Genomic DNA, 27,680 nt, shown 5'->3' on the forward strand with positions numbered 1-27,680 from the left:
CGCGCTAATCGGTTTTTGCCGTTCCGTTTCGTTTCTTCCGCGGCTTTGCCTGCTTCCTGCCCCCCGCCCTAGTCCTGCCCGACCTGACCCTGCCCCTTGATACCCCTTGATGCCCCATTGATTTTTTTTTGGACATTTTTGGACATTTTTTTGTTCCTTTATGTGCTCCCTGGGGCCCTCCTTTATGTGCTCCCCCCGGTTGCCTTTTGCAATTTTTTTTTTTTTTGTTTTTTTGCAATTAAAATTTTTTTGCCCCTTATTACCTTGTCTTATAAGCCCCTGCCAAAAGAGCCATAGCGTGGGCAGCTATGCCCGACTCAACGAGAGCGTGTTCCTAAAAAGTGTATGAGCGTTTACTTGCAGCAGTACCTTCTTGCAATCAGCATTAGCTTGCCTCATCAGCCAGCTGCTGCCAGTCGCTGTAAAGCTGCCTCTCGCTGTCCTCACCTGCCGATGTATCGACTCTCCTTGAGCGGGCTATCTAGGCCTGGCTCTGCTGGCCGGCTGGCTCGCTGGGTGTGAAAGAACCACGGCTGTGGAAAGCGGTTTTGAACCTACGGAACAGGAACCCTTCTCAATATGCATCTGGGGTCTATTTGTCTCTAAACTCTAACTCGGTCTCCTCCTCTCTGGTCTCCATAGTGCTGCCATAAATCTCTGCAAAGCTGGCTGCAGTGGGCCAGCACAGCAGACAGCCCCTAGCTGTAACACACCACCACACCTACTCATAAGTGGGGCGGGGTCAGCACCAAGTCTTTAAAATCTTCTCCAGCTAAATGTGATGCCATTCCAATTCCTGCCAATTTCCTAGAAAATTGCCTTACAAATGTCTCGTCTTAGCTTTTCTTCTTCTCCTCAGTCTATCGCGCCTGCCGTCTACTGTGTCTGACGGCATCGTGCACTGCACTCTGCATCGACTCCTGTGCAGCAGGCTGCTCCCCTCCTCCTCCCTTTCTCACTGACCTCTCCCACTCAATCTTCCTCCTCGCGCAACGCGGACGCCGCGCCGCGACGCGCCCCCCTCAGGCCCGAAACAAGGCTGAAGGATCTTTATATCAGTTATCCCGAGCCCCCCGCCGCCCCCGCCCGCGCGCCCGCAGGTGGCAGGGTAGCACGCGGAGGGGGTCCGTGCGGCAGCGGCGATGCGCGGGCGGCGGGCGCCCCAGTCAGGCCCCACAGTTCCCCTGCCCCAGCCCAGCAGCTGCCACATGAGCAGTGCTGCAGGTGCTGCCTCGGTTTCTCAAAGAGCTGTGTTCCTATCTCTCCTGTCTTCTTCTGCTCTTCCAGGACCTCTTGGATCTCCAGGGCATTGACACATTCTTCCTTCATTCTCTCTCTACTCTATGCCCGCAACGTGAATCGGCCAAACGCCGCTCAATCAATTAGCAATGAATAATTCCTTAGCATGAGCCTTGTGGCCCCTGATAAATCGCCCCATACTTTCCAGTGGGTGCTTCTGTATTATTCCTAGACTATTCCGGGTGGAGTCCAGGGGGGATCCGGAAAATCAGCCGGTCACCAGATGTTGGGGAGGAAGGAGAGACGAGGGAGAGGTTTGTTTGTTGTTTACGGCCAGCTCAGCTCTCGAGGGTTTTTTTTATTAGTTTTATTATCAAAGAGATCAGATCATAGTTACTTGTACATATTGGATTTGTTCCCCACAGCCATCTCCCTCCTGCAATATCATGAAATGATGTGAGGAGAAGAGTTGAGCTATTAGAGACGCTACGCTATTGCCTTGCCTCTGCTATGCTTAATCAATAACCTGAGCATTGCTTTACCTTAAGCCAGGAGTAAATGTAATAAACACGTGTGTGGTTTGCCAGCACAGCATGTTTTCACTACACAGTTAACTCTGTATGGAGTCACATGCTTCTACCATCTTAGACAGGAGCTCCAGGCTGCAGCCTCCTGTTTCTCAACCATGTTAACAACACATGCACAATTCAGTTTTGGCACCTGTAAGCTTTTCCCTTTGGAGACCTGTGACAGTATACGTTTGCTGTGATGTACAAATAGCATCTTTGGAACAAAGCATTATTTATTCATTCCTCAAAGGTGCAAAGGGTAAAAACAATAAAAGGTCCATAACTTACACAGTAAGTTTTTCTTGAGATGGAGTTAGCTGAGCTGATTGGGTCTCTGTAATATTGCTACAGTATTTCTATAAAGTAGTTAATTTTGCCTTCAGTAAGGAATCAAAGCACAAAACTATAACAATTTGAGAGCTCTCATTTTAATTAAATTGAGAACACTTATTTTAATCAATTTGAAAGTCGCTTTACCAGAAAGTCGCCATCCATCTGTGTTTTGCTCTTCAGCTCATCAGCAGTTATGACATCCTCAGTTAAATAGAATATACACTCAAATTTTACATGAGCTTTTTTCTGTTTTGCAAACTGAAATTCAGATGAAAAAGACTTACAAGTGTATAGAACGTTTTTCTTTTTGGAAGCGGGGGTTGGGAATTGTGGTGTTGGTGGTGCTATTTGTTTTTCTTCATGCATTTGCACAAAACCAGAGTCTGCTGTGTCTCTCTCTTGCTGGAACTAGAATGGTAGGTTGGTAGAGCACTTTGTTCAACGAGACCTGAATCATTTGAAGAATATACATGTACATGGATTAATAACCTGTTACAATGACAGCTTTGGAGATGTAGGGGGATGGAGAATTTAGGGCTGACAAGAGATGCTCTTTTGTTGTTCTCTTTCATCTTCCTGGGAGTTATTTTCCACCCACCTTTGATTACCAGCAGTTTCCTTTTATTTGTTTGACAGGATGCATCACAGGTAAGGATTTCAGGATGAATTCTTTCTCAAAGTGCTCACATGTTTGGTTTCCCTTCACATCCGCATACATTTTTATAAGTTGCCTACCCTGTATAGTGCAGGCCACTTGAAACGCTGAGCTTTGGGAAAAGAGGCCCCTCAATACAGAACTGCATTGCCTTATTTACAGAAAAGCAAGTAGGGTTGTCAGCATCTGCTTCCAAAGCAATTGTGAAATTAGTCACTCGTGAAGTCTAAGTGCTTCTGCCTTGTCCTAGTGTTGAAATCCTAATAATGAGCTGAATGATACCTCATTTGTTTCAGCAGCACCTTCGTACATTTATATTACTGCAATGTGTAGTTAAACTGTGAGCTTTGCTGCCACCGAATATTACAGATTTTTTTTTTTTTAAATTAAACATTTATATGAAAAGTATTTCTTGTGTCCTCACAACAGCCAGGATAAAAATTGCCAGGCTGTCAGGCTTCCTGCTACAGTTAATAGCTGATTGCTCTCTCACTATCTGGAACCATAGATTCATTGGGTCCAGATACAATGGTGATGGACACAATGTGGGTAGATGGGCATTGGGATGGATAGATCAGGAAGATATTTTATCTACATTGTATTGAGAGGAAGGACGGTCTTGTGATTATGGCATTGGACTAGGACAGGAGTCAGCAACCTTTCAGAAGTGGTGTGCCGAGTCTTCATTTATTCACTCTAATTTAAGGTTTCACGTGCCAGTAATACATTTTAACATTTTTAGAAGGTCTCTTTCTATAAGTCTATAATATATAACTAAACTATTGTTGTATGTAAAGTAAATAAGGTTTTTAAAATGTTAAAGAAGTTTCATCTAAAATTAAATTAAAATGCAGAGCTGCCCGGATGGGTAGCCAGGACCCGGGCAGTGTGAGTGCCACTGAAAATCAGCTCGTGTGCCGCCTTTGGCACGGGTGCCATAGGTTGCCTACCCCTGGACTAGGAACTTGGGAGATCTGGATTCAATTCCCAGTTCTGCCTCAGGCTTTCTTTTTGTCCTTTGGCAAGTCACTTACTATCCCTGTGTCTTAGTACCCTAGCTGTCAAATGAAGATAATGATCCTTCCTTTTCACCCATTCTTTCTCTGTCTTGTCTATTTTAATAGTAAGCTCCCTCAGGTAGGGGCTGTCTTTCTTTGTGTTTCTAGTGTACCAAGCACAATGAGGGCCTTGCAGGTTTGGGGCTTGCAGGTGCTATTATAATATAAACAGTACGTAACAATGATAAAAATCATATGTGCTTTCTGTCTGAAGGGGAGGGATAGCTCAGTGGTTTCAGCATTGGCCTGCTAAACCCAGGGTTGTGAGTTCATAAGAACATAAGAAAGGCCGTACCGGGTCAGACCAAAGGTCCATCTAGCCCAGTATCTGTCTACCGACAGTGGCCAATGCCAGGTGCCCCAGAGGGAGGAACAAAAACAGGCAGATCAAGTGATCTCTCTCCCCATCATCCATCCCCATCTCTGACGAACAGAGCTAGGGACACCACCATCATCCCATCCTGGCTAATAGCCATTTATGGACTTAACCACCATGAATTTATCCAGTTCCTTTTAACATTATTATAGTCCCTAGCTTTCCTCCTCCTCCTCAGGGTAAGGAGTTCCAAGTTGTTGGTGCGTGCGCATGAAGAGAAACTCTTTTTTTTTTTGTTTTAAACCTGCTGCCTATTAATTTCATTTGGTGACCCCTAGTTCTTGTATTATGGGAATAAGTAAATAACTTTTCCTTATCCACTTTCTCAACATCATTCAATCCTTGAGGGAAACACTTAGGGATCTGGGGCAAAAATTGGTCCTGCTAGTGAAGGCAGGGGGCTGGACTCAATGACCTTTCAAGGTCCCTTCCAGTTCTAGGAGATTGGTATATCTCCAATTTTTTTTTTGAAGCATTTGGCGTTTCATCAGTTTGAGAGAGGATTACTAGACTAGGTGGTCTTTGCTGGTTATGGCAATTCCTGTGTGAGTAATAAAAGTATACTTTGCACAATTTTTTCTAATATAATACACCAGGAATTTTTCACTTCTAATTAGTCTTTTTTTTTTTCCTTTTTCTTTTTTTATGAGACTCTAGAACTCAATCACTAGAGAAGGCCTGCAGCCAAGCTGGTGTTGGCATAAAGTTCATTAAACCCAATCGGTACTTGTTCTTTCCTCCTGGAGACATTTGCATATGGTACATGGTGTAAATGCTCAGCTATCTTGGAACTGTATTTTAGCAGCAGGTAGGATTTCCACCTCTGAGGTACAAAAAAACAGTACATCCGGGATTTAAAAAAAACAAACAGAAAAAAAAACAGGACATCCATAAAATCGAACACTTGGCAGTGTGTACTGAGCACCCTTACAGATATCTTACAGGACAGCTACTTCCAAAAAGCGATCCTAGGAAAACCTGGATAGGTGGCAACCCTAGCAGCAGATCAAGTATCAGGTTTGCTTTTAATTATAGTATAATTTACCTGTCTCTTTGCAAGGAAGCCAAGATAATAAAAATAATTCGAAGTTTAGGGGAAAGCAAATCACACATGTCATTTATTATTTTTTCCATTTTAGCAACCAACAACAAAGAAATAGAAAAATGCAAACAAAATTAATAGGCATTAGAATACATAAAGAGTAAATATATGGGAACTATTTCCAAGATACAGAGTACTATGGGTTTGTTGTTCTTCCTTTTTAACTGTCTTTTCGCTTGGGTTAAAAGTTTTCAGAAATTTTCTTTATCCTGCTGTGGTGGGTAAGAGTTTGCTAAAAGGTAAAGTTGTGTTATTCCACCTCACTTTCCTTTCCTAAGCTCCTGCATTGGAGCACTGATAGAATCATAGTGATGAGATGTTTTCTGCCTGTCAACAAAGGTGGATCAGGCCTGCATGACCTCAGCAGCTTGCTAGGCCATAGCCATGGGGGTTTGAATAGCCCCACAGAACAGTCCAGCGTAACCCACTGCTGACATAGGCGAACCTTTGGGCCTGAACGCAGAGCATCCTGCTTCATTGTCCATTATAGCCCTGAGCATGGTGGGCTCCTAACATTTCTAAAGAAGATTAAACTTGCTCTTGGACACAAGGGTGAAACTATTTTCAGATGCAGAGTGGAGTGATATTTGATGATGAGCCAAGGTACTGTACAGTGTCATATCTCTCCTTCCTCCTCTGTTGTTGCCTTTGTGGAAGTGTCATGAATGAATTCCCTAAAATAATTCAGACATAGTGTTCTCCCCAGCTAAAGGTCACTCTGATGGCACAGTACTCTTGCCATTTCATATGCAAAGGTATTCTGGAAAAGTGTACTTTTTGCTTTGCTTAGTTTAGTTTTATTATTAGTTGTTATTAGTATGATGTCGATATAAAAATGTCGCTTTAGTTTATATTAATACCTGTGGTGGTGGTTTTATGTAGCATAATTAGAAATTATCTGTGTATATTATGCAGCCTAAGATCCAATCCTGAGGGATCTCAATTTGCACAACTCCGATGGGAGGTTCATACATACAGGACTTGCAGAACGGAACTGGCTCCTGAAAAGTTATCTGTATTCTTTTGTGTTTGTAAAGCCCTTAGTGACTTTTAGGTGGTATATAAATCATATCATATCACACAAAAAATACATGAGTTACCACACAACAGAGTGTCGGGCAGAGTAGCAGAAATGTAAACCACGGGTTAGAGAATAGAGCTTGTACTTTATTGGCTCCATTTAATTGTGAATATTACACTGCAGTGCTATCATGTAAGAGTGTGAATAAAGATTTGCACAAGACAATGTGCTGTGTACAAAAGAACAGGAGACTGCTGCCTGACTTTTTTTATTTTTTAACTGTTGCTAAATGTTTACACAGTACTTGTCAGATACAGCCTGTTATGTCCAACATTTGTACTAACATGAAACTGAGTGATCCCCACTGTGCTTCCTATAGTGAAAACTTCAAAGAAAGAATTAATTTTCAATACTATTGACTGTGAGTTAAGCGAATACATAGTTATAAAAAGAACAAGAACAAGGTATTTTTTTGTTTAGATTTTATAAACTGCCCGACTCAAACTCTAGGTGCATCTACAAGATGGAAAATGTGCCAGAAGTTACACACTAAGTTTCTGATCCTGAAAACAGCTGTACTTGGCAGACCACTCCATTCCACAGAGAGCCATTGACTTCAGTGGCTTTGCATGTGGGGGAAGCCTTTGTGGAGCAGCTTTCAGGATCAGTTGTTGCATAACTCCCTCTTTTAATTCAGTCTAGGTGGGTAGCAGAAAGTAACTTCCTTTGAAAACTTTTAAGTGGCCTTTGTGCAGTGAGTTAGTCACAGTATAGTTCCAAAGTTTTCCTAAAAAATGCCACTGGAACTGATTGTCAGTCTTAGCAAAGAAACTGCGAACTGAATGGTCACTATGGCTAATCCTGCAGACTCTTATGTACAAGCCTAACTTTACGGTCACAAATAGCCCCCTTGATTTCAGTGGGTCCCCCACAATAGTAAAGTTAAGCACTTGCATAAGTGTTTGCCATATTGGGGCTTAAGCTTGAAGTACACTTGCCCTCTTCTCTCTCCCCTTCCCAAAGTTGACGCTCAAAATTAAGGCACGCTGGTGAAGTAGCTTGCAAAGAAGTGGGGCACTGCCTGTGCCTTACTTTTTGTTGATAAATGTTCATTTTGAATTCTGATATCAGTTTGGGACTTTTCACCATCATTAAATATTTTTTTAAACACACATACACTTCGTCATCAGGAATAATTTATTCAGAACTCCTTTTATGTGGTACAGTATTGCTCTCTGACTTGTTGTTCTTGGGTTCAGAATCTCTTATACAAAGCATCCCCTTGCAATGTCTATGTCAATCTTAATAGTTGCCAGTTGCTTGGAGAGGAATTCAGATGCACAGTGTTGTCAGGACTAGAGCTGAGAGGATTTTTTTTTGGCAATTAGTATATTCACCCCAAAATTGTATTTTTTCGTTGAATTAAACTATCTAAGAATTTGTGTTAATTCAGCTAATAATTTAGGCCAAATAAAACATGAAAAAAAAAGAAGAAAAAATCTAAACAGTTTGTCATTTTTTGAAACAAAACATTTTTAATTTCCTTCAAAACAACATTTAGAAATTAAGCTAATTTGTTTTTTTTAAAAATGTAGAAAATGTAAAACCACCCAAAGTTATAATGAAACTAAATGGAAAATAGTATTTCAGATTGAACAAAATGTTTACTTTGACCTAAAACAGTTTTTGGTTGATTTCAGTGAGGAAAAACAAAAAAATTCAGTTTTGATTCAACCGTAAAGGAGTTTTTGGGTGGGGTTTTTTTTTCCTCCAGATTCTTCAGTTCAGCCACCCAATCAAATAATTATTCACTCAGCTCCAATCAGGACCTACATTCCCCTTTCCTTTCTCTCCTGAAGGAAGGGTTTTTCTGTTCTGGTGAAAAGGTTCTTACGGTAATATTTGAAAGTTCCCTCACTTTCTCAGAGAATTTTTCTAAAGCATGGTTTAGAAGTTTTCCAAGGTTGATTATGTTTTTAGTGAAAATCCTTCAAAGCTGGTAGTAATTTCAGTTAATTCAGGCAAATAAGCAGGTCTCCCTAGGCAAATTGGTAGTGTAAAACGTTTGTTTGAATTCCATTTATCTTCCCTGTGTTTTTAAAGGTTAATTGTTTCTTTGTCATCAGGGGTTGGTTACTTGAATTGTTAAACTACTGGCCAGTTTTTCTTTCAACCATTTCCTAAAGTGGTATGACGGTAAAGACTGACCTCTGTTAAACAAGATGGAACAATGATTAGATTTTATAAATGTTTACAGTTGTACATTTCAGCAGAGTAATAATACTTAGGGCTTACATAGCATTCTTCAAAGCACTTGAGAGGAAGTTAAGATTCATCCCCATTTTACAGATGAGAAACCTGAGAAACGGAGAGATGAGGTGAATTGTCAAGAACATAGTGACTCAATAGCAGAGATGGGAATGAACCCCAAGCTCCCAATTCCCAGTCCAATGTCTTATCCACAGTACCATCCTGCCTTTCTATAACTAGCAGTTATAGTGATTTCAGTTCCACATGCTAGTGTCTTGACTTCTTACATGAAGAGCCTGACCCTGAATACTTTATGCACAAACTTCATTGCCAGTCCCAATGCCAATATTAAAATCTAGTGTTCAAGTCTTTTTCAACCTGTGTAGTTGGGGAAAGCACTCACCAAATATGCCTACTCCTTAACCCACCTAATATATCCTTTCTGTTCAAAGACTAGTAACACAAAAGATGCTTTGCACAAATAAAATACTGGGCATTTGGACATTCAAGCATTGGCATATTCCTTCCACCCCAAAAATGGTATTTCTCTGCCCACCTAATACAGAGTTCAGGGGGAAAAGGGACAGCATAATTATCTATTATTTGTAGGCTGCTCTGAGTGTACGTGCCACTTTACTCAAGTAGATGTATCAAAGAACAAAGTCTCTGCTTCAAAGAATTTATAACCTAAAAAGTACCAGTCAGGTACAAACAAAGAGTGGCTTGTGCCTGTTATTGCAGATAGGCTTCCAGTACAGGTACTTGTAAGATGTGATTTGAAATAAGAGAGAGAAGGGTAACTGGGGGTGTTCGATAGATTAGGAAGTCTGAAGAGAGGAAGGAGTAAAAGAGAGCGGTTAGGAGTGAATCTTGAGTAGAATGTAGGAATGACATGAAAACCCTATAATAACAAACTAAAGTATGGTCATAAGAATGCAACAGATAGAAACTGACCACGAAAATTGTATCACTTAAGTTGATGCTTAAAAACAAATATGATACCAGAGACAGCTATTTTTAGAAGTGCTTTGATAATGAACATTTCCTCCAGACCACTTCAGAGGCATAGAGCAACACATTTTCCATGCTGAGGAAAGCTCCAAAGTCCTTACAAGGTTCTGTTGAGATTTTAAACTAATACTGTTTCCGGCTCACCCATCCAGCTTACAGTATTGTGACATAATGGGCAATATTCTCAAACACAGATTAGTAGTTAGATGTCAGCATCACATCACTATTATTCATCCATCCCTTGCTGGCTCTTAGTAGAAAGGCTAAGATGTGATGGGTTGGGTCACAGAAACCCCCTTTGGGACTGCCACCTGATGTGCTGGAACTACCTCTGAGCCCGTTTTCCCTGCCAGCTTGGGACTTCAGTACCCTACCTTGCTGTGCCAGACACGTTTGCCTGCTGCAAACACAGATCCAAGTCTGAACCGTGTCCCCCACAAGCTGCAGGCTTAACTGAAAACAGCTTAAGAAGTGCTCCTGTCTCCAGCACTCAGATACCCAGCTCCCAATGGGGTCCAAACCCCAAATAAATCCATTTTACTCTATATAAAGCTTATACAATAAACTCATAAATTGTTTGCCCTCTATAACATTGATAGAGAGAGATGCATAGCTGTTTGCCCCCCCTCCCCCAGGTATTAATATTTACTTTTTTGTATTTAATAAAATCACTTTTTACTTATTAATTAACCCAGAGTAAGATTTAAGTGGTTCCAAGTAATAACAGACAGAACAAAGTAAATTACCAAACAAGATAAAATAAAACATGCAAGTCTAAGCCTAATACAGTAGAAAACTAAATTCAGGTAAATCTCACCCTCAGAGATGCTCCAATAAGCTTCTTTGACAGACTAGCTGTCTTCTAGTCTGGGCCCAATCCTTTCTGCTGGTACAGTCCTTGTTCCAGCTCAGGTGGTAGCTAGGGGATTTCTCAAGACTGCAGCCTCCTTTGTTCTGTTCCACCCCCTTATATATCTTTTGCACAAGGCGGGAATCCTTTGTCCCTCTCTGGGTTCCCACCCCTCCTTCTAAATGGAAAAGCACCAGGTTAAAGATGGATTCCAGTTCAGGTGACATTATCACATGTCACTGTAAGACTTCATTACCCACTTGCCAGCACACAGGTATGCAGGAAGACTTACAAGTAAACAGAGCCATTTACAACCAATTGTCCTGGTTAATGGGAGCCATCAAGATTCCAAGCCACCATTAATGGCCCACACTTTGCATAATTACAATAGGACCTCAGAGTTGTTTCATATTCCTAGTTTCAGATACAAGAGTGGTACATTTATACAAATAGGATGAACACACTCAGTAGATTATAAGCTTTTTAATGATACCTTACAAGAGACCTTTTGCATGAAGCATATTCCAGTTACGTTATATTCACACTCATAAGCATATTTTCATATCATATGGAGTGCACCGTCACAATTCTCAAACACAGATTAGTAATTGGTAGATAGATGTCAGCATCACATCACTACTATTCATCCATCCCTTGCTGGCTCTTAGTAGAAAGGCAAAGACTGAATGGGCCATAGCAGAACTGGCTTCTGACACTTAGGAGCATGAGATAATCATGATCAGAAGTATAGGATAGTTTATACTCTGTAAATAGAAGTCTTCAGTTTCTAAAACAGGCAATAAATTCTCTTCAATAGAATTTTATGATCAGTCATACAAATGAATGACTGTCCTTGCAAAGCATATTAAGGCAGTGGTGCCCAAACTTTTCCTGTCATGCCCCCACCCCCTTACCAGTAATGAAATCTGTCCACGCCCCCGCACCCCCATTACTGCACAGTTGTCTCAGCAGTGGCTGAAAGCAGAACTGGCGGCGGAACTGGGGATGAGGGAGGAGCTGGGACTAGAGGAGGAACTTTCCTGGAGTGGAGAGGGAATGAGGGCAGAGTTGGGCTGGGGCTGGGCTGCGGACAGAGCAGAGCTGGGTGGCACTCCTTCCCCCCCTCTCCATCCATCAATAAATCCCCAAAAGCCCCTAACCTTGTGGGGGGAGGGGACTTTCTAAGCCTCCTCCCTGCTTTCAAAACCAAAGTATAGTTTACTGCATAGTGTCACTTTACAATTCATTTTTGATTAAGGGCATCCAATTTCCTCTTTAAAAAAAATTCCCTTTCACACAAGAGTGGAACCTTGCTACTTGTAATTTTGTCTGAATACTCCTATTTCTCTGTATAGCCAGACTAACCATTCTCTTCCAGGCAGAGATGTTGTTTCCTTTATATATAAATCACCATTGAGCCTATTCCTCACAAGGGAAAGAAGCGCATGGTTTTCAAAAGATCTCAAATGGAAATGGATCATTGTCAGACTTTTTTTTAATCCCTACTAACTTTCAGCAACAGTAATGGGATTGGTTTAGCTACAGGTTGTGTGGGTGAGATCACATTTTCTTCCTGCCAATACTTATCGTCTCTTCTTGGTTTATGTGCTTTTCCAAGAAGTGGCCTTGCTTACCTTAACAAAGTGCTATTACAGACTCTGGCCTCTCAGGCACAATGTTCAACATTGCTGGAAGCTGCAGAGTTAAATCCCTTTTGCAATGTGCTGAATATCTATCCTTATTAATAAGGTCCAGTTTGATAATCATGTTTAGATGGCAATATCCTTTGTGGAAATATACACAGCTACACTTACAGAGTCTGATCTGATGGCTTACATGCATGGAGCTCCCACAAAGTCAACTGGAGTTCAATGCACAGAGGGCTTGTAGAATCAAGCCTACAGTATGGATTGGAGTAAATACATGAGCTGGGGTTACAAAAGAAAAGACTAGAGCACTCAAGGGGGATAACAGTCCATGCACTGAGCTTATTGCACATCTTGTGGATTCTGAGACTGGTAAATGTAGTGCAGTGGAAGTGGGGGAAGGAGGCAGTGAGCTCCCAAGGAAAGAAGCCCTCCAACGTGAAGAGAAGAAGACAGTAATGCTGAGAGACTCCATTCTCAGCAAAAGAGCTTTTTCCCCTTAAAAATCGGTCTTTAAACATGTTTAACTATTAAATGGTAAAAATGTTTTCTAGCGGTTTAAACCCATGGGCTCAAATCCTCAGGTCTTTACTCACTGGAGTAAGAATTTGATCCACATTGAAGCAAGATGGAAATTACTTTATGTCCTCTCTGTGAATCTCTCGCGTCACAAAGTTCAGCAACAGGGTGGTGAATAGGATGAGATAGGCAAGCAGAAATGCTATTTTTTTTTAATCAACATTGCGCTCATTTCAAAAATAGTAATCATTATCCCACGGTAGACAGAGAGTAAGTCCAGCCTTTGTAAGGTAGGACTCTCAGACACAATATTACTGTCAAGCCTAAGCCAGGACTTAGTGTGCACATTCTGGTTTTCATTCTGTGGACAAACTGATGTTGCCAAAGGGGAATTCAATTTTGCTGGACTCTTGATCTGACCAAAAGGAGGAGGAGGAGGAGCTCAGTGCCTGAGAGGACAGAGAGGCACAGTAATATTCCTGTCTAAGTGTGGGACTGGGCTGACTGACCAATGGAGGGTGACCAATAGTGGCACAACACAGAAGAATTATGGCATAATTTAGATGTAAAAGCTGAGAGACCACAACCGTAAAATACTATTGATCTTTTAATCCAGACGAAGTTGAATTAAAAAAAAATGGGGAAATTGGAGATTTTGGATTTCAATGATGCAATATGAAAAATAGAAACTGAAACTGAGTGTTCCTATTCAATCTTTTTTGCAATAGAAAAATGAGGGGACATCCATTGAAACTGACAGGCAAACTATATAAAAGTAGTAAAAAGAAATGCATATTTACACAACTGATAATTAACCTGCGGAATGCCTGATGCAATAAATTATTGTGACCAGGGAGGTTAGGTAAAACAAACAAAAAAGGACATATGGCTAATGAGAACATCCTCAGTTAAACAAGTTAAAGGATAAAAATGTTTATACATTTATCAAGCTTCATGCTTCCAGTCATAAGCCAACTTCTTACTTACTAGTTTTAGGTAGGAACTTCCCCTATGGGCAAATTCTTATATAATTGTCCATTATGCGCATTTTCCTTCTACCTTTTTCTTATATATCTGGTATTGGGCTCTCTCGGACAGTAGATTTTTATCTTCTGCTGCTAGAAAGACCATTGATCTAGTCCAGTATGGCAATTTGTATTTGCCATTTGGGCATGTGGAGACATGAGGTGATCCAAAAGTTGGAGTCAAATAACAGATTGCCTGCTATCTGGGTTGAAGATCCAATATGTACATAAACCACAAGTTTGCTTCCTTAGTGATTTGTCAGGCATTGGCTTGGACCATTACCAGGAGAAATTTGCTAGAATTACTTTGTTGACTGCCAGTAAGTACACTGTGGGTCTGATCCTGAGAGGTACTGAGTGCCTGTCTCGTCCCTGCAGTTTCCATTGAAGTCAACAGAACTTGCAGGTCCTGCGCTCGTCTCTGAACCGTGCCTTACATGTCACACAGGAACAGAGAAATAGAATAGATTCTTGCATGCCTGGAGAAGGTCTCACACTATGATAGGGATCAGCTAAAATATTTGATGGGGACTATATAGCTGGGTTTGCGGAAGAGTACAGGTTTTTATATGCAGTTGGGAAGACAATGGATTACTGGATGCCGTGAGAAAGTGTGTCAAAGAATGTTCATGGGATGGGTTCATCCTGTAAATTAACAATAATTGTGTGCTGATGCCACTTGAGGATGTTGTATTGCGTGTAACAACAATGCTTGCTTATTTAGGAAACCAGTTAAAATATTTTTTCTGCCAAAACCGAAAGTTGCATAATCCTGAAACCATTATGGGTTGAGAAAGCTGTATACTGTGTATTTACCTGGATATTAATTTTTAAATGCTCTGTTCTTATTTTGAAATTCCCTTTCCTTGCATCTTTGCCAGATCTTGTGTATTACTGCAGGATCAGATTACAGACGGGAAAGATAATTTCAGAATAAAATAAAAATTGAAGCCCTCCTTGAAAGTCAGATTTAATAGTACTATATTGTGGAGCTAAATGTGGATAACTCTTTCTGTAACCTCCACTTAGGGCAAAGTTGAATAATTGCCTTGGGTGTTCTGATTGGTTCCAAAGCCCACAAACAATCTGAGTATCAAGCAGGTAAATGGCTGACTACCAGAAAGTTTAATATTAAATGCTTTTGAGAGTCCCCATAACTAGAGACTATTCAGGAGCCTTAGTAATCTAAGGAAAGAGTAAGAGGAAATTTGATGGAAGTACAGTACCATAATGAATGGTGCAGAGAACACCTCCTATGTGCACCTATTTACTTTGGCCCTTATCAGCAGAACAAGAAGAAACTTGAAGTTAAAAGACAACCATTTAAAAATGGAAAAGATTTTGCTTCTAAAAATGACAAATAGCATTGAGAAGAGCAGCCTGGTCTCTTGCTTACCCTGTTCCTAGTAGTAGAGCAAGAAGGTACTCAAAGCTGAAAGGCAACAATTTTTAAATTGGTGGGGGAAAGAAAATCCATTTTTTTATAGACAGTTAATCAACTTGAGCTCTCACTGCTGCAGGATATGGTTGAGGCAAATAGCTTAGCAATTTTCTACAATGGCTTAGATACAGGAATAAGAATAGTAATAGTAGTTAGGTTAATTAGGCTAAAATTGCAAGGATATAGGCCCATCATCCATTTGCATTAAAAAGAAATTTCTCCCTGTAATGTAGTGTTCTATTGTTACTTGTGTTGAGGACAGAAGATATGCCTTCCTCTGGGGCATCCAGCAACAGACACTGTTGCAGACAGGATACTGGACTAGATAAACCCAAGAGATAAACCCCGCCCTGACCATCAATTCAGATGTTGCATATGATCCAAAGTTCGTTGAAGTCACTGGAAAGACTCCCATTGGCTTCAGAGGGGGTGAAATCAGGCTCTTTGTGGACTGTTATCTTCTGACTTTTGTTTTATAAGCATAGCAGAAGCTATAGGTAGTTTGCATTGCTGCAGTCCCTGTGCAGGAGACCTTGCCAGCACCAGATGCCTACTGCCAGGGCCCTGCCAGCAGACTGATCAGGCGCCATCGTCTTTACCTATAGTAAAATAGCAACTAACTAACTGAACTAGCAACTAACTTCCCGTACACTTCCCCCACCTAAAATTAGCTAGAGGAACAACATTACTGCTGTGGTTTTGTTTGTTTTAAAACTTCACTTACAGTAAAAACTGTGAGTAATCTTCCTGTCATCTCTCTCTAGAAAAGGTCCTTTTGACTCTAATGCAATTGAAGTCTCTCATTACGCAGGAGGAAGTACAGTATGTAATTACATGAAAGAATTTTTATCTTTCTAAAATTTTGTTGTATTATAAAAAAAATCATAAAAAGAGTGCTGTTCCCAGGTGTAGTGCACTAGCTCAGGTTAAAGATACAGGTATTTAAACCAAAAAATGAAGTCACATTCACTTTCTATAATAGGAATTTGATACTTCATTGGCAGACAAAGTTTACATACATTACTAAGTCGTATGTTACTTTTAGGAGTGGGAATATTTTCAGCCTGCGTTCTTACTCCCAGGGCTTGTAGAGCAAAGGGACCTGTTGGGTCAGTCCACTGGCTTCTGCCTGGTCATGAGGTCAGCTCAAACCCTCTGGCTGATTTTGGGGAGCAGCAGTGGATAGCTCCAAAGAAATCCCAATCATTTCTTCCTGGAACTGTTTGCAGTTAAGTAGGCTGGTAGGTTGTGACCAGGACCGTAGGCTGCAGGATTGTAGTTCCAACTGGACTTCCAAACTAAAGGATGATGATTGTGACATGCAGGCAGGGCCGTCCTTACCCATACGCAAAGTACGCAGCTGCGTAGGGCACCAGGAAATTTGGGGCACCAAATTTCCTGGTGCTCTGCGCAGCTGTGTGCCACTCCAGCCCCTGCTCCGGCTCTTCCCCAGGGCCCCCGCCCTGCTCTGCCCCTTCCCCACCCCCAGCGGTGGGAAGTGCAGCAACCTGGCCTCAGCCACGCCACTGGTGAGTGCTGGGGGGTGGTTCTCCCCTACCCCCCAAGCCAGCCCCACCCCCCCTGCAGAGGCCTGGGGCTGGCCAGCCCCCTGCTCCCTCTCCGCCCCTCAGAGGCCTGGGGCCGCACACACACACACACACACGCAGTGGGGCTGCGTAGGGCCCCAGAATTGCTAGGGGTCAGAATCTTTTATGCAGAAATATGGGATGATATTTACGGGTCTAGCTAGAATATAGAGGACTCTGTAGGTAAAAGAAGATGGAAAAAAGATGGTGTGGCAGCGATTCTGGAATAAGATAAGGGGCTACAGAGCATGTGATTTCTATCATTCAACATCCCTTCTGGTTTTGTTCTCACAGAAAAAAGAAGAATGGACCGGAACAGCAGCCAGAGGCCCCCGTCAGTAACCAGTGCCGAATTGTTAACCCAACATTCAAGTATAATATGGACTACAAAAAAGTTGGCAAATGTATTATTATAAACAACAAAAATTTTGAGCACGAAACAGGTATTTCTTGTGCTTGCCTCATACTTTAATTTGTTCCCCACCCTCTGTATTAACGTTCTTTAGAATGGCTTTAACATCAGTTGATCAACAAGTCCTCCCCCTCCCCTCCCCACTTTTTTTTTTTTTAAGACATGAAACTTTGATAAATATTTTTTCTTGCTTGGGAAATTGCTATAAACATTTCTCTGCCTACTCACTCTGCCTGTTTAACATCTATCCACTACAGCAGTGCCAAGAGGCCCCTTTTGCTAGACATGTGGTTCATGTCTCAAAGAACTTACCAGCTTGCTTTACCACGTTATCCTGTGCACCCAGCTTCCAGGCTATGTTGGTAAAATTTGAACTTTTTCCATGACCTCCAGCCTGAATTATAACTTCCCCAAGCTGTCATATGGGCCAATGCTGTCAGGCTGAAAATCCAAATTGAGCAGTGCGTAGGTCTTCCCAATACAATCTGGAGATTTCCCCTCCCCCTTACAGAGTGGGTGTCATATCTTCACAGAACAAAAGCCTTATTAATGCGCACGAGGGCAGGTGATATTATATAACATTTGTATTGCGGTAGTGCTTAGCAGTCTCCTCCAGATCAGAACTCCTTTTTCCTAAGCACTGTACAGACATGGTAAATGGAAGTGCCTGCCTCAAAGAACTTATGTCCGTTTCCTTTGTATGGGAGTTGTTGGGGATTTCTGGCCTGTAAGGAAGGGAGGTTGAGGACATGGGACTAAATTAAGGTTGAAACCTTAACTACAATTTTTCTGACTTCAGAGCATTTTCTGGTTTGTGGTTTTGTTTGTGTTTAAATATAACAAGGTGTTTGGTTTTTTTAAGACTCTCAACACACTCTCATTGTTCTTATCTTGGAATGCTGTACACATGAGTTGTCCTGCCAAACCACAACAGAGATAGATGAGGCCACAGGGCCCTACTCTGCAAGACGCTGAGGATATGAAGCACTTTGCAGGTCCAGGCCCATTTTAACATTGAACCTTGCATTATTTTAAATGAAAGCCAAACATCTTGCAGGTTGAGCTGAAGGTAGTGGGGTTTTTTGTGAATGTTTGTTTCAAAATCACATCACCATATTATTTTCTAAGCTAGCCAGTAAATTATAAACCTAGAAAGTCACCTGTGAACATTCAAGTTGTTTGCTTTGCTTTGTGTGTAGCCAGCTGTATTCTTCTTCATTTTCTGCCAGGTATGTGTACACGCAATGGCACCGATAAAGACGCTGGAGAGCTTTCTAAATGTTTTAGAAGCTTAGGATTTGAGGTTGTTACATACAACGATCGACGCTGTGATGATATGAAGGAATTACTCAAACAAGGTAACAGTTCACATTCATTGTGTTGATGTACTTTTCCATATAATAAAAGACATGGTATCAGAACAGACTGAAGCTTTCATGTTTTTCCCCTTAATTCAGAGCTATTTTATTCTCTTGTTTTACTCAACTGAGAAAGTGGTCTATGCCCAGGTGCTGTGCCTGCCCAGATCTTGGGTCTGGTACAGAGCTCAGTGCTTGCTCCCCGGATACTCTCCCAATTTTCCAAAAGTGGTTTATGTCTCCCCTCATCTGCAATCTGTAGCACTGAAAAATCCCCACTTCTCTTCCCCTGTTGGAGTTGCATAAAGGGTCCCTGTGACGGTCCATGCCCCTAGGGTCAGGGCCGCGTGGCCTATCCGTCACAGTCTATGAAGCAGCCCTTCAGTGCACGGCAGCGTGGCCTCGTGGCCAGAGTCTACAGCGCTGCCGTTGGGTGTCGGGCAGCACAACCTAATGGCCAGAGTCTACAGCGCCGCCCTTGGGCGCAGGACAGCGTGACCTCGTGGCCAGAGTCTACAGTGCCACCCTTGGGCATCAGGCAGCGCAGCCTAATGGCCAGAATCTACAGCACTGCCCTTGGGCATCAGGCAGCGCAGCCTAATGGCCAGAGTCTACAGCACTGCTCTTGGGCACCCTTTTGGGGTGGGGCAGCCCCAGTAGGGGGGCCTGGGCCCACTCAACTCCACCGGGCCCCAAAGGACCCTAACAGTGACATAGCAGCTTGCCACTGACTCAGCAGGGGGATCCTACTGAATCATGCTGAGTTTCCCCGGGTGGGAGGTACCACTCCGTCACCCTCCCTGGGTCACTTCCTACCAGAGTCTGTGTTGGGTTTCCCGTGAGATGTCAGGTCCTCTGTGTTTGGCAGCGCCAGTCATCTCCAGGGGTTCCTCCAGTAGCCGGGGTGCAGGCAGGCCGTGGACGGCTTCAATTCCCAGTGCAGTCAGAGGCCGTGGCTGGCCCTCCACAGGAGCTTCCCAGGCAGGTCCTTCCCCTGCAGCCTCCAGCCCAGAATGAGCTGGTCTCACTCCCTTTATACTACTAGAGCACTTGGAGCATGCCCAGTCTTGCCAGGGAGGTGGGACTTCCGCTGTCAATACCATGGGCTTAACCCTGTCTGGGCTAGTGTGGGGTAAGCAGACCCCGTCACAGTCCCACTGTACATCCAGTGCTGCAAAGAGGTGCTGTTTATAGTTCTTTCATTTATATTAAGTTTAATGTGATTTCCTTTGTGCTGAAAAATGTTATTTGATTTGCAGCTGCAGATGAGAACCACAGTGATGCTGCTTGCTTTGCCTGTATCTTTTTAAGCCATGGGGAAGACGGCTTCATTTATGGCATTGATGGAATGATGGAAATCAAGGATCTGACCACATTTTTCAGAGGAGACAAGTGTAGAACTCTGATAGGCAAACCCAAATTATTTTTCATCCAGGTAACAACCTTACAAAGTAGATACTGCTGGGAGGAAAAATGTTACCAGTGGCTTCCTACTGTATGGTGGCCCTGTAGGTTAACTTACTGAATTTTACAAAGATGTTTGACCAGCAAATCATAAATTGGAGGGTAGCTGGCTATAGGTGTTGTGCATTTGATAATATATCACATGTATATAATACAAATGTGTAAAAATGTACATATTTTCATTGTAACGCTCTCCTCCCACCTCTTGTATGTTGCTTCTCTTCCTAGATGCTAATACAAGCTCTTCAGAAGGAAGGATTATCTTTCTGGGTGTGTAGGCAGAGCTGAGCACATTGTAGATGGTACCCAAATACAGATAACATTACTGTCCAAATTTCTGTGAACACAGACAGTACCTATAGACTATTGCATTCTTTCAGGAGAAATCTGTACATGCAATTTATTACAGTGTATTATTACATTATACATACAATTAATAATGTTTTACTGAAACTTGTCAGTGACCAGCTGTGCTGGTGAAAGGTGCCCAGTTGACAGCACAGAGGACTTAATTTATCTGTTTAGTATGTACATTTTTGGGTGGCAGCAGGAGTGAAAGTTCCCCTATGCCACTCCACCATCTACCCTCAACCCTGTTGTGCAGGGTGAGAAGTACGACATTTCAGACTCTTGTCCCTCTGCAGATTGCCAGCAAGAGTGTCAGGGTGACACTTGTGATGTGTACAGTTTCCCATTGCAAACAACCAATTCCTCGCACATAGTCCCACCAAGCAGCCGTCAGATGGTAACAGCTTTTAGTCAGAGTTGAGCTTTCATCAAGAGGTGAAACATACTTGTCTGCATAGCTAAAGGGAAAGTGAAGATTGAAGGAGGGGAATGGAGGACAGTATTAAAAAGAGGGGATTTGGGATATGTAATTGTATAAATGTTAAACATGTAAAGTACTTGAACTACTGATATGGCAGTGAATGACTTTGGTATTAAGGAGAACATATAATTCTGTACTTCATTGTTACAAGAAATTTAAATGTTACTGTGCAGTGTAACTTACGGACATAACTGATCATCCACTCAAACTGATAAACTAGTAGACTAGCAAAATTGGTCATAGTTCAAAATGTTAGCGAACACATTTTAACTAACCCAGTTTTAAATGGGATTTTGTACTCTGTGTAGATAAGGATTTATCATGTTTAAAAATACATCATTAGTTGTGGTCAACCCTAGATTCCCCCTAAGGTTCAGTATGATCAACTAACACATTTTCCAACAAGACTTTTCCTGTCTATACTAGGTGCAAAGTCCTGTTTTAAATTTTCAGTTAAATCACCCTAACCAACAGTTTTTAAAACATGACCAATTTTCCCATTTTAGACAAACTCTTTTTGTCTTTACCATGTTTTCAGGCATGTAGAGGAACTACATTTGATGATGGGATACAGACAGATTCTGGACTTGCAGATGACACAGATGCCAATCCCAGATACAAGATTCCAGTAGAAGCAGATTTTCTGCTTGCATATTCCACAGTGTCAGGTAAGTAATGGGAAAGAGAGGCTAACACCCGTATGCAATTGGATGCATTGGCAATTAGGCATGCATTTTTGCACCTGAACTTTAGAAATTCAGCCCCTAAGTATGGATAAGTAAATGTAAAAGAAATTGAATATTTTGGGACAAAATCATTTGCCGGTTTTAAGTGTATTTTCTTGTAATTTTACTGAGTGACATTTTATCCATTTTATTGTGGAAAGGATAATAAATAGAAGTGCCAGACTAGCTTTCTTTGCCTCTCAGTACTTCACTTACCTCTGTTGTTCTACTTTTCTTTTTTAACAAAAAGTGTTATTAAAGAAAAAATATTCTGTAGATCTGTAGTGCGCTGGGAGTACAAACTATGATGTTTGGTGGTGGTAGGAGTTAAATATAAAGTACACAGAAAAGAATACAAAGTTGAAAATGAAGTTCTGGCAATGAAAACTTCTTTAAAGGAACAGAAATAAGTTGCCTTAAAATACATGCTGAAGTACAGTGGACTGAACATGGGCATCAGAATCAGTAACTCCTGAATTCTAGACCAAGCTTTGTTGATGACACTGTGCAACATTGGGCAAATCATAAACTCCTCAGGTCATAAACTGCCCCGTTTACACTGGATCAGAGGACTGGAGTATCATAAAGGGGGCACTGAAAGCTCCAGATGCAGTCAGGGGGAAATTCTCTGGCACTAGTAGTCTGGACGACAGCTGAAAAGCTGTGTTCTGAGGACCCTTTGCAAGTCCTGGCATAGTGGGCATGCACTGGTAAGGCTGCAGTACACAGCATATCCTCAGATGCACAGCACAGAATTTCACCCCTTAAATCAATTTCCCCATTGGTGAAGTTGTAATCGTGATACCTCCTATGGGTATTGTGAGGCTTAATTGATTATAGACACTACCTTGATGATATAGAATGTGCTGTATAAGGGCTAAGAATTATTAGCTTCTTTTCTAAATTGCTTCAAAAGTGAGTCATAACATAAAAACATAAAAATGGCCATAGTGGGTCTGATCAGTGGTCCATCTAGCCCAGTATCCTGTCTTCCAACAGTGGCTGTTTATCAAGTGATCCATCCTCTGTCCAGTCCCAGCTTCTGCCAGTCTGAGGTTTAGGGACAGCCAGAGCATTAGGTTGCATCTCTAATCATCTTGGCTAATAGCCATTGATGGACCTATCCTCCATGAACTCATCTAATTCTCTTTTGAACACAGAGTCCCATTCCCCTCTATATGCCAATAAGGGAGGAAAGATAATCCATGGGCTTTCTTATCTCTTTCTCCTTGTAGGTTATTTTTCCTGGAGGAACCCAGGAAGAGGCTCATGGTTTGTGCAGTCTTTGTGCTCCATACTAAATGATCATGGGAAACAACTTGAGATAATGCAGATCCTCACCAGGGTCAACTACATGGTGGCCACAAACTATGAATCACAATCGGATGACCCACGCTACAGCGAAAAGAAGCAGATACCCTGTGTGGTCTCCATGCTCACTAAAGAACTTTACTTCTGAAAGCATATTCAAAAGGTTGATGTTAGGGCACACTTTTTTTTTCCCCAAGGAGATTTGATTGTACACTCGGTGCATATCTCATGTAATAGCAGATACAGATTTGTACTGGCTTCTTATATTTGGAAAAGGTGATGTATCCGATTGCTGAGCCCTAATCAAGGCTTTATAGGATGAGAAAGCAACTCTGGACCAGACCCTCAGCTGATGTAAAGTCCATAACTCCATTTTTGTATATATAGCTATACTGATTACACTAGCTGAGGATCTCATTCCCCCATACTTAGCAACAGAGAGAGACTGGAAATTGTCCTCCATATTACTTGCTCTGTACACTCAACTGGATGCTGTTGACTCTTCTCTGGTAACTTTTTTCAATTTTTTGTTTCATTTTCTATAGTTTGATTTTTTTTTTCCCCTGTCTCAGAAGTTTTGGAAAACAAATCTTTTTTTCTGTCTAATTTTGTTCCTTCCGTTTGATTGCTGATATTTTTTACTTTACATTGTTTCTAGTACTGCATCACTAAAATGGTGGAAGCCTTTCTACTTACTTCTTCATGTTTAAGAAGAGCTGTACAATTTATACATAGTTCTAGGAACCAATAGTTAGCGGTTAGAAGGCAGCATAGGGAGAGTACAGCTTGCATTGGGGTGTGACTAATGCAGATTTTGTAGATGATTATTTATTTTTGCTGCTTAATTTCTCATTAATTAAATAGTGCATTTACAGACATTGATATTTAAAATCCAGAGAACAGTTCCCTCTAGCAGCTCAAAATTAGTCTGAGTTGGATCTAAATAAGTTGGCAGTGTCCCTTTCTAGCTTGCTTCCATTAGAAATCTGGTGATTGTATATAAAAGTGTCTTTTTGCACATCTTCCAATTCTACCTCCTTTTTAAAAAAAAGTGTTTTTGTAAAACTTAGGAAGTGCTTGAGATATATCTTTTTTTTCCAAGATGGAAAAACTGCAGTGTATCGACATTCAGATTCTTGCTGAGTAATAGTTATTTCTCTTGACTTGGCATTACCTTTCTTGCATTCTGTTCAGTGCTAAATAACTGGATAGCAAAGATGCATTGTAACTCAACAGTTATACCAAAAAAATTGTTTCGTCAGTCTAGAGAAGTTAAACAATTCCAGAAAGCAGTATGTAAAACTTCTACATTAAATACTAGCAAAATTAATTCTGGGAATCTTCCCTTAAATTACTTCTCCTGGAGCAACAGTTCCTTCCCAGAAATCTTCCTAGGGCAGCACCATTATACATCACTTCTTATTATGGTTTGTGTCCTTAAAAATCTAACCCATAGTTGGGGTGGGTTTCTGATCTCATACATAAACCTCTTTCTCTAAGAAAAATAAAGAACAGTGACGGATATCCTTGGTTTACAGTGCTCTAAAATTTACTTAGTTATAAGTCAAAAACAAGGCAGGTAAATAAAGAGAACATCTATAGAGAGTTTGCTCAATAGAAATGTCATGTTAATGTGGCAAAGATTTTCATCCAATTTTCTTATCACACAAGTAGATTTTTACTTTGCAAACTACATATAAAATGTAAAAGCAACCTGAAACAGTGAAATTACTGATTTTTGCTTGCACGTTATTCAGATTAGAAAGTGTCTTGTTCAGAAATAGTTTTAAAAATCAACAAAGAATCAAGTAGTAGGTTTTATTTTAAAACATATAATTTTATTGTTGAATAGAAACAATGACATTCTTCAGTAATAAGTGTGATTATTTAGGTTGAGTTTGTTTGTTCCATTATACATACACTGAAAGTACTGCATAGCAAGATAAACATTAATCGGGTAGCAGAACAGCCTTTAACTACTGTGCTGTTTTTCTTTTTTTCCTTTGGATCTGAGCTAGCAAATGCTTGAGTTCCTCTTTAATATGATCTCTCATGAATATTCAGTAGCTATCCCAAAAATATGAGGCTAACCAGTTGTTCAATTAACTGGTAATGGGTGAAGTATTTTTTCTTTTCCTAATCAAAATGTACAGAAGGGTTCCTTGAAAACTTCTGAAAATATACATATTAGTGCCAAATTACCAAATTTGTAAGTTTTAAATATATTTTCTTACTGTTGTGACAAAATGAGGCACTTTTTCGTAAATCAAATTTACATGTCTGTGAATTTCATAAATATTTTATGGAAAACTTGATCAATAAAGAATTTAAATTTCCTGCAAACGTCTACTTGAGTGTCATTTCAGTTGGTAATGCAGAATGCAGCCTAAATGCATCCAAAAGCTCTTTAGAAGAGATGATGGGTCCTTTGTGCCCTTGCCTACATGAGCTTTTCAGCCATGCCATGGAAGTATTTTGGAAGAGTTGGCTGCTCTCTGTGGTTTTGATTTCGTGGGCCAGATCCTCAGTTGGAATAAAACAGCATAGCTCAAGTTACTTCTATGGAATTATGCTCATTTATACCAACTGAAGATCTGGCCTTTACTCAGCAGACAAACCAGTTTGATGACCTGGTGATTAATCCAGCTAAAAGTTGAATTAATCATTTTGTGGAACTAGTTGGCAAGCATTTCTATTTAAATCCCATTACCTAGCTTCCTGACACTAGGGACTTGCCTCTCTTTGATCAAGAGAAACGCATCCTCCTCTCAGCATTTTCAGTATTTATTTTTCCAGTTTTTCACGCTCTTCATGGCCTGTTAATAGCTGGTTTACTGAGATTTCACCTGCCTATAGAGTGAAGTTCCCCTAAAAATGTTCTGCTGTCTCAAAGGCTCCTGAATTGGATAAACTATGGGTGCAGAGCCTCAAAATGCTGTGAAACCTCTACAAGCAACTCTGCTGAACAAGGATTTCTTCTGCATATGCCCTTGAGAACTACAAAAAGGCACCAAGAAACACGGCTAGCTTTGAGGATTTAAAGCTTTTAAAATGATGCTGAGAATTATAATAATTTTACTTAACATCCTTTTAAGCAGCAGTTCTCTCTTCTGCTCCAGTCGTGCTCTTGGTTAATGTCTGTTACAGCTATCCCCCTATTCCATTTTGTTTCTTACAGCTGTCCCCTTACTCCATTTTGTTTTTGTTCTCCTCCTGTGGCCGCCCCTCCCTGGCTGTTAAGTTGTTTACCAGGGCCACTGCCCTTCTCAAAGGGATGGCCACTTGTGCTGCGTGCTAAGTGGGACCACTGCCCTGTTCAAAGGGTTAGTCCTGTTATCACCTTGTTAAACCTGGGCTTTGTGTAGGGTAGGCAATGTCCAGAGCTGCAAGACCTAAAGTGGCCACATAGCTGAGCATATGAGTCATACCTGTGAGCTCAGAACTTGCCCAGGCATGTCCCGTGCCTACCTGCAGTTTTTCCCTGCCTTCTCTCCTCCCTCTAACAAGGGGAACCAATCAGGATTACTGGCGGGAAACTGCCTAAGTTTGCCTTTATAACCAGACATTTTCTGATCAGACCTCAGAAAGGTTCCTGCATTGCTGCCTGGTCTGATCAGCCAGGGGTTCTGGGGGGTCCTTTCTCCGCTCTCGTTTATTTTTGAGCGTACCCCCGTTTTTAAACTCCCCTCCCACGAACAACTAATTTTGCCTGGAGATCTCCTGATTATTGTAAGCGAATTGAGTCCTCTCTGTGTCCTCTGCTGCTGCTGCTGTTCCTGCTTCTGCCTTTGCTACTGCCTTGGGGACTGGTAAGAATCCCTCTGTGAAACTTTCTATACTTTTATTTTATTATTTTAGCTGCTGGCCTTGTTTCCCCAGCAGACAGACCCAAGCTAACTCCTTGGTCTGTATCTGTAATCTGCTTCTAGCTCCGCAGCACCTTTGCTGCTAGAAATAAGCCTGCTTGCAGCCGCCCCACTGCTGCAGCCACCACTGGGCACACACCACTCTGCCCTCTGGAATGGGTGCACCCTAGTATAAGGTGCACCCATTACGTTAGGTTTAGCCTTTAGTCTAGATAAGTTGTAATTTCATTTTGCATAGCTGTGGTTAAGTTAGGTTTAGCATTGTACTCTGTAAGTTAGGCTTAGAGAATTGTTGCATCGTGTTTTGTTACTTGCTAATTTGTGTAGTCTTGGTTAAGTTAGATCATAGATAAGATTTTGCTGTGTTCTGTATAATTGTGATTAAGTCTGTCTTCCCGCTGTCAGCCCCCACCCGCCCCGGGCTTCCCCAGTCACTTACAGTCTGTTTGTTCTCTGTGTCTCCCTAGCCTGCTTGTTCTCTGTGTCTCCCTGAGTTTAAATCTCCCTCCGCAGCTCTCTTTTAATTCCTTCCCTCACGTGTTCACCCTGCTCCTACTGCTGCCAAACCTAAATTGTATTGCTAAAGTCTAGCATAAAACCCCATTGGTTACTCTTTTCCCTCTGATACACCTCACATTCTACATTTACACCACTGTGACACATTTTTACCTAGAATTGTTTCCTATTTAACATATTTTATCCATAACTGTTAGTTGGTTATATGCTGCTGTGACACACCCTTTACACAGAAATTGTTAGCTACCTGTTACATTTATACTTCAGTGTTAATTGGTTACCAACTGTATTGTACCCCACTATTGAAACCCCCTATACTGTTCACCAAGTATACAGTCAAAAGAAACCCCTCCCCAATTGTCTACCTTAACAAGCCCCATACCCCTCACTATTGAATTTTCCCTGTGTTTGCATTTTCTTAATAAAGTTTATTTTGCACCCCACCAGTGCAGTAATTGTCCCCCAAGATCCCCTACCTGCTGGCAGGGACAGTTAAGAGTGGTAGACAATTATATTTA

At 41.4% G+C, this 27,680-nt stretch overlaps 1 protein-coding gene across 1 annotated transcript in view; it reads left to right on the forward strand.

The window, feature by feature from the left end:
• The window catches only part of CASP7 (caspase 7), a 37,692-nt gene extending 12,583 nt beyond the window's left edge, over positions 1-25,109 (forward strand). The window contains exons 3-7 of the mRNA XM_039546483.1: positions 16,976-17,124; positions 18,323-18,451; positions 19,711-19,886; positions 21,283-21,412; positions 22,705-25,109. Coding sequence (XP_039402417.1) covers positions 16,976-17,124; positions 18,323-18,451; positions 19,711-19,886; positions 21,283-21,412; positions 22,705-22,928 — 808 coding nt within the window. The 3' untranslated portion in view covers positions 22,929-25,109. The remainder of the gene's footprint in view (positions 1-16,975; positions 17,125-18,322; positions 18,452-19,710; positions 19,887-21,282; positions 21,413-22,704) is intronic.
• Positions 25,110-27,680: the final 2,571 nt, after the last annotated feature.

This window comes from Mauremys reevesii, linkage group 7 (genome assembly GCF_016161935.1).
Source record: "Mauremys reevesii isolate NIE-2019 linkage group 7, ASM1616193v1, whole genome shotgun sequence".
Taxonomy (NCBI): domain Eukaryota; kingdom Metazoa; phylum Chordata; order Testudines; family Geoemydidae; genus Mauremys; species Mauremys reevesii.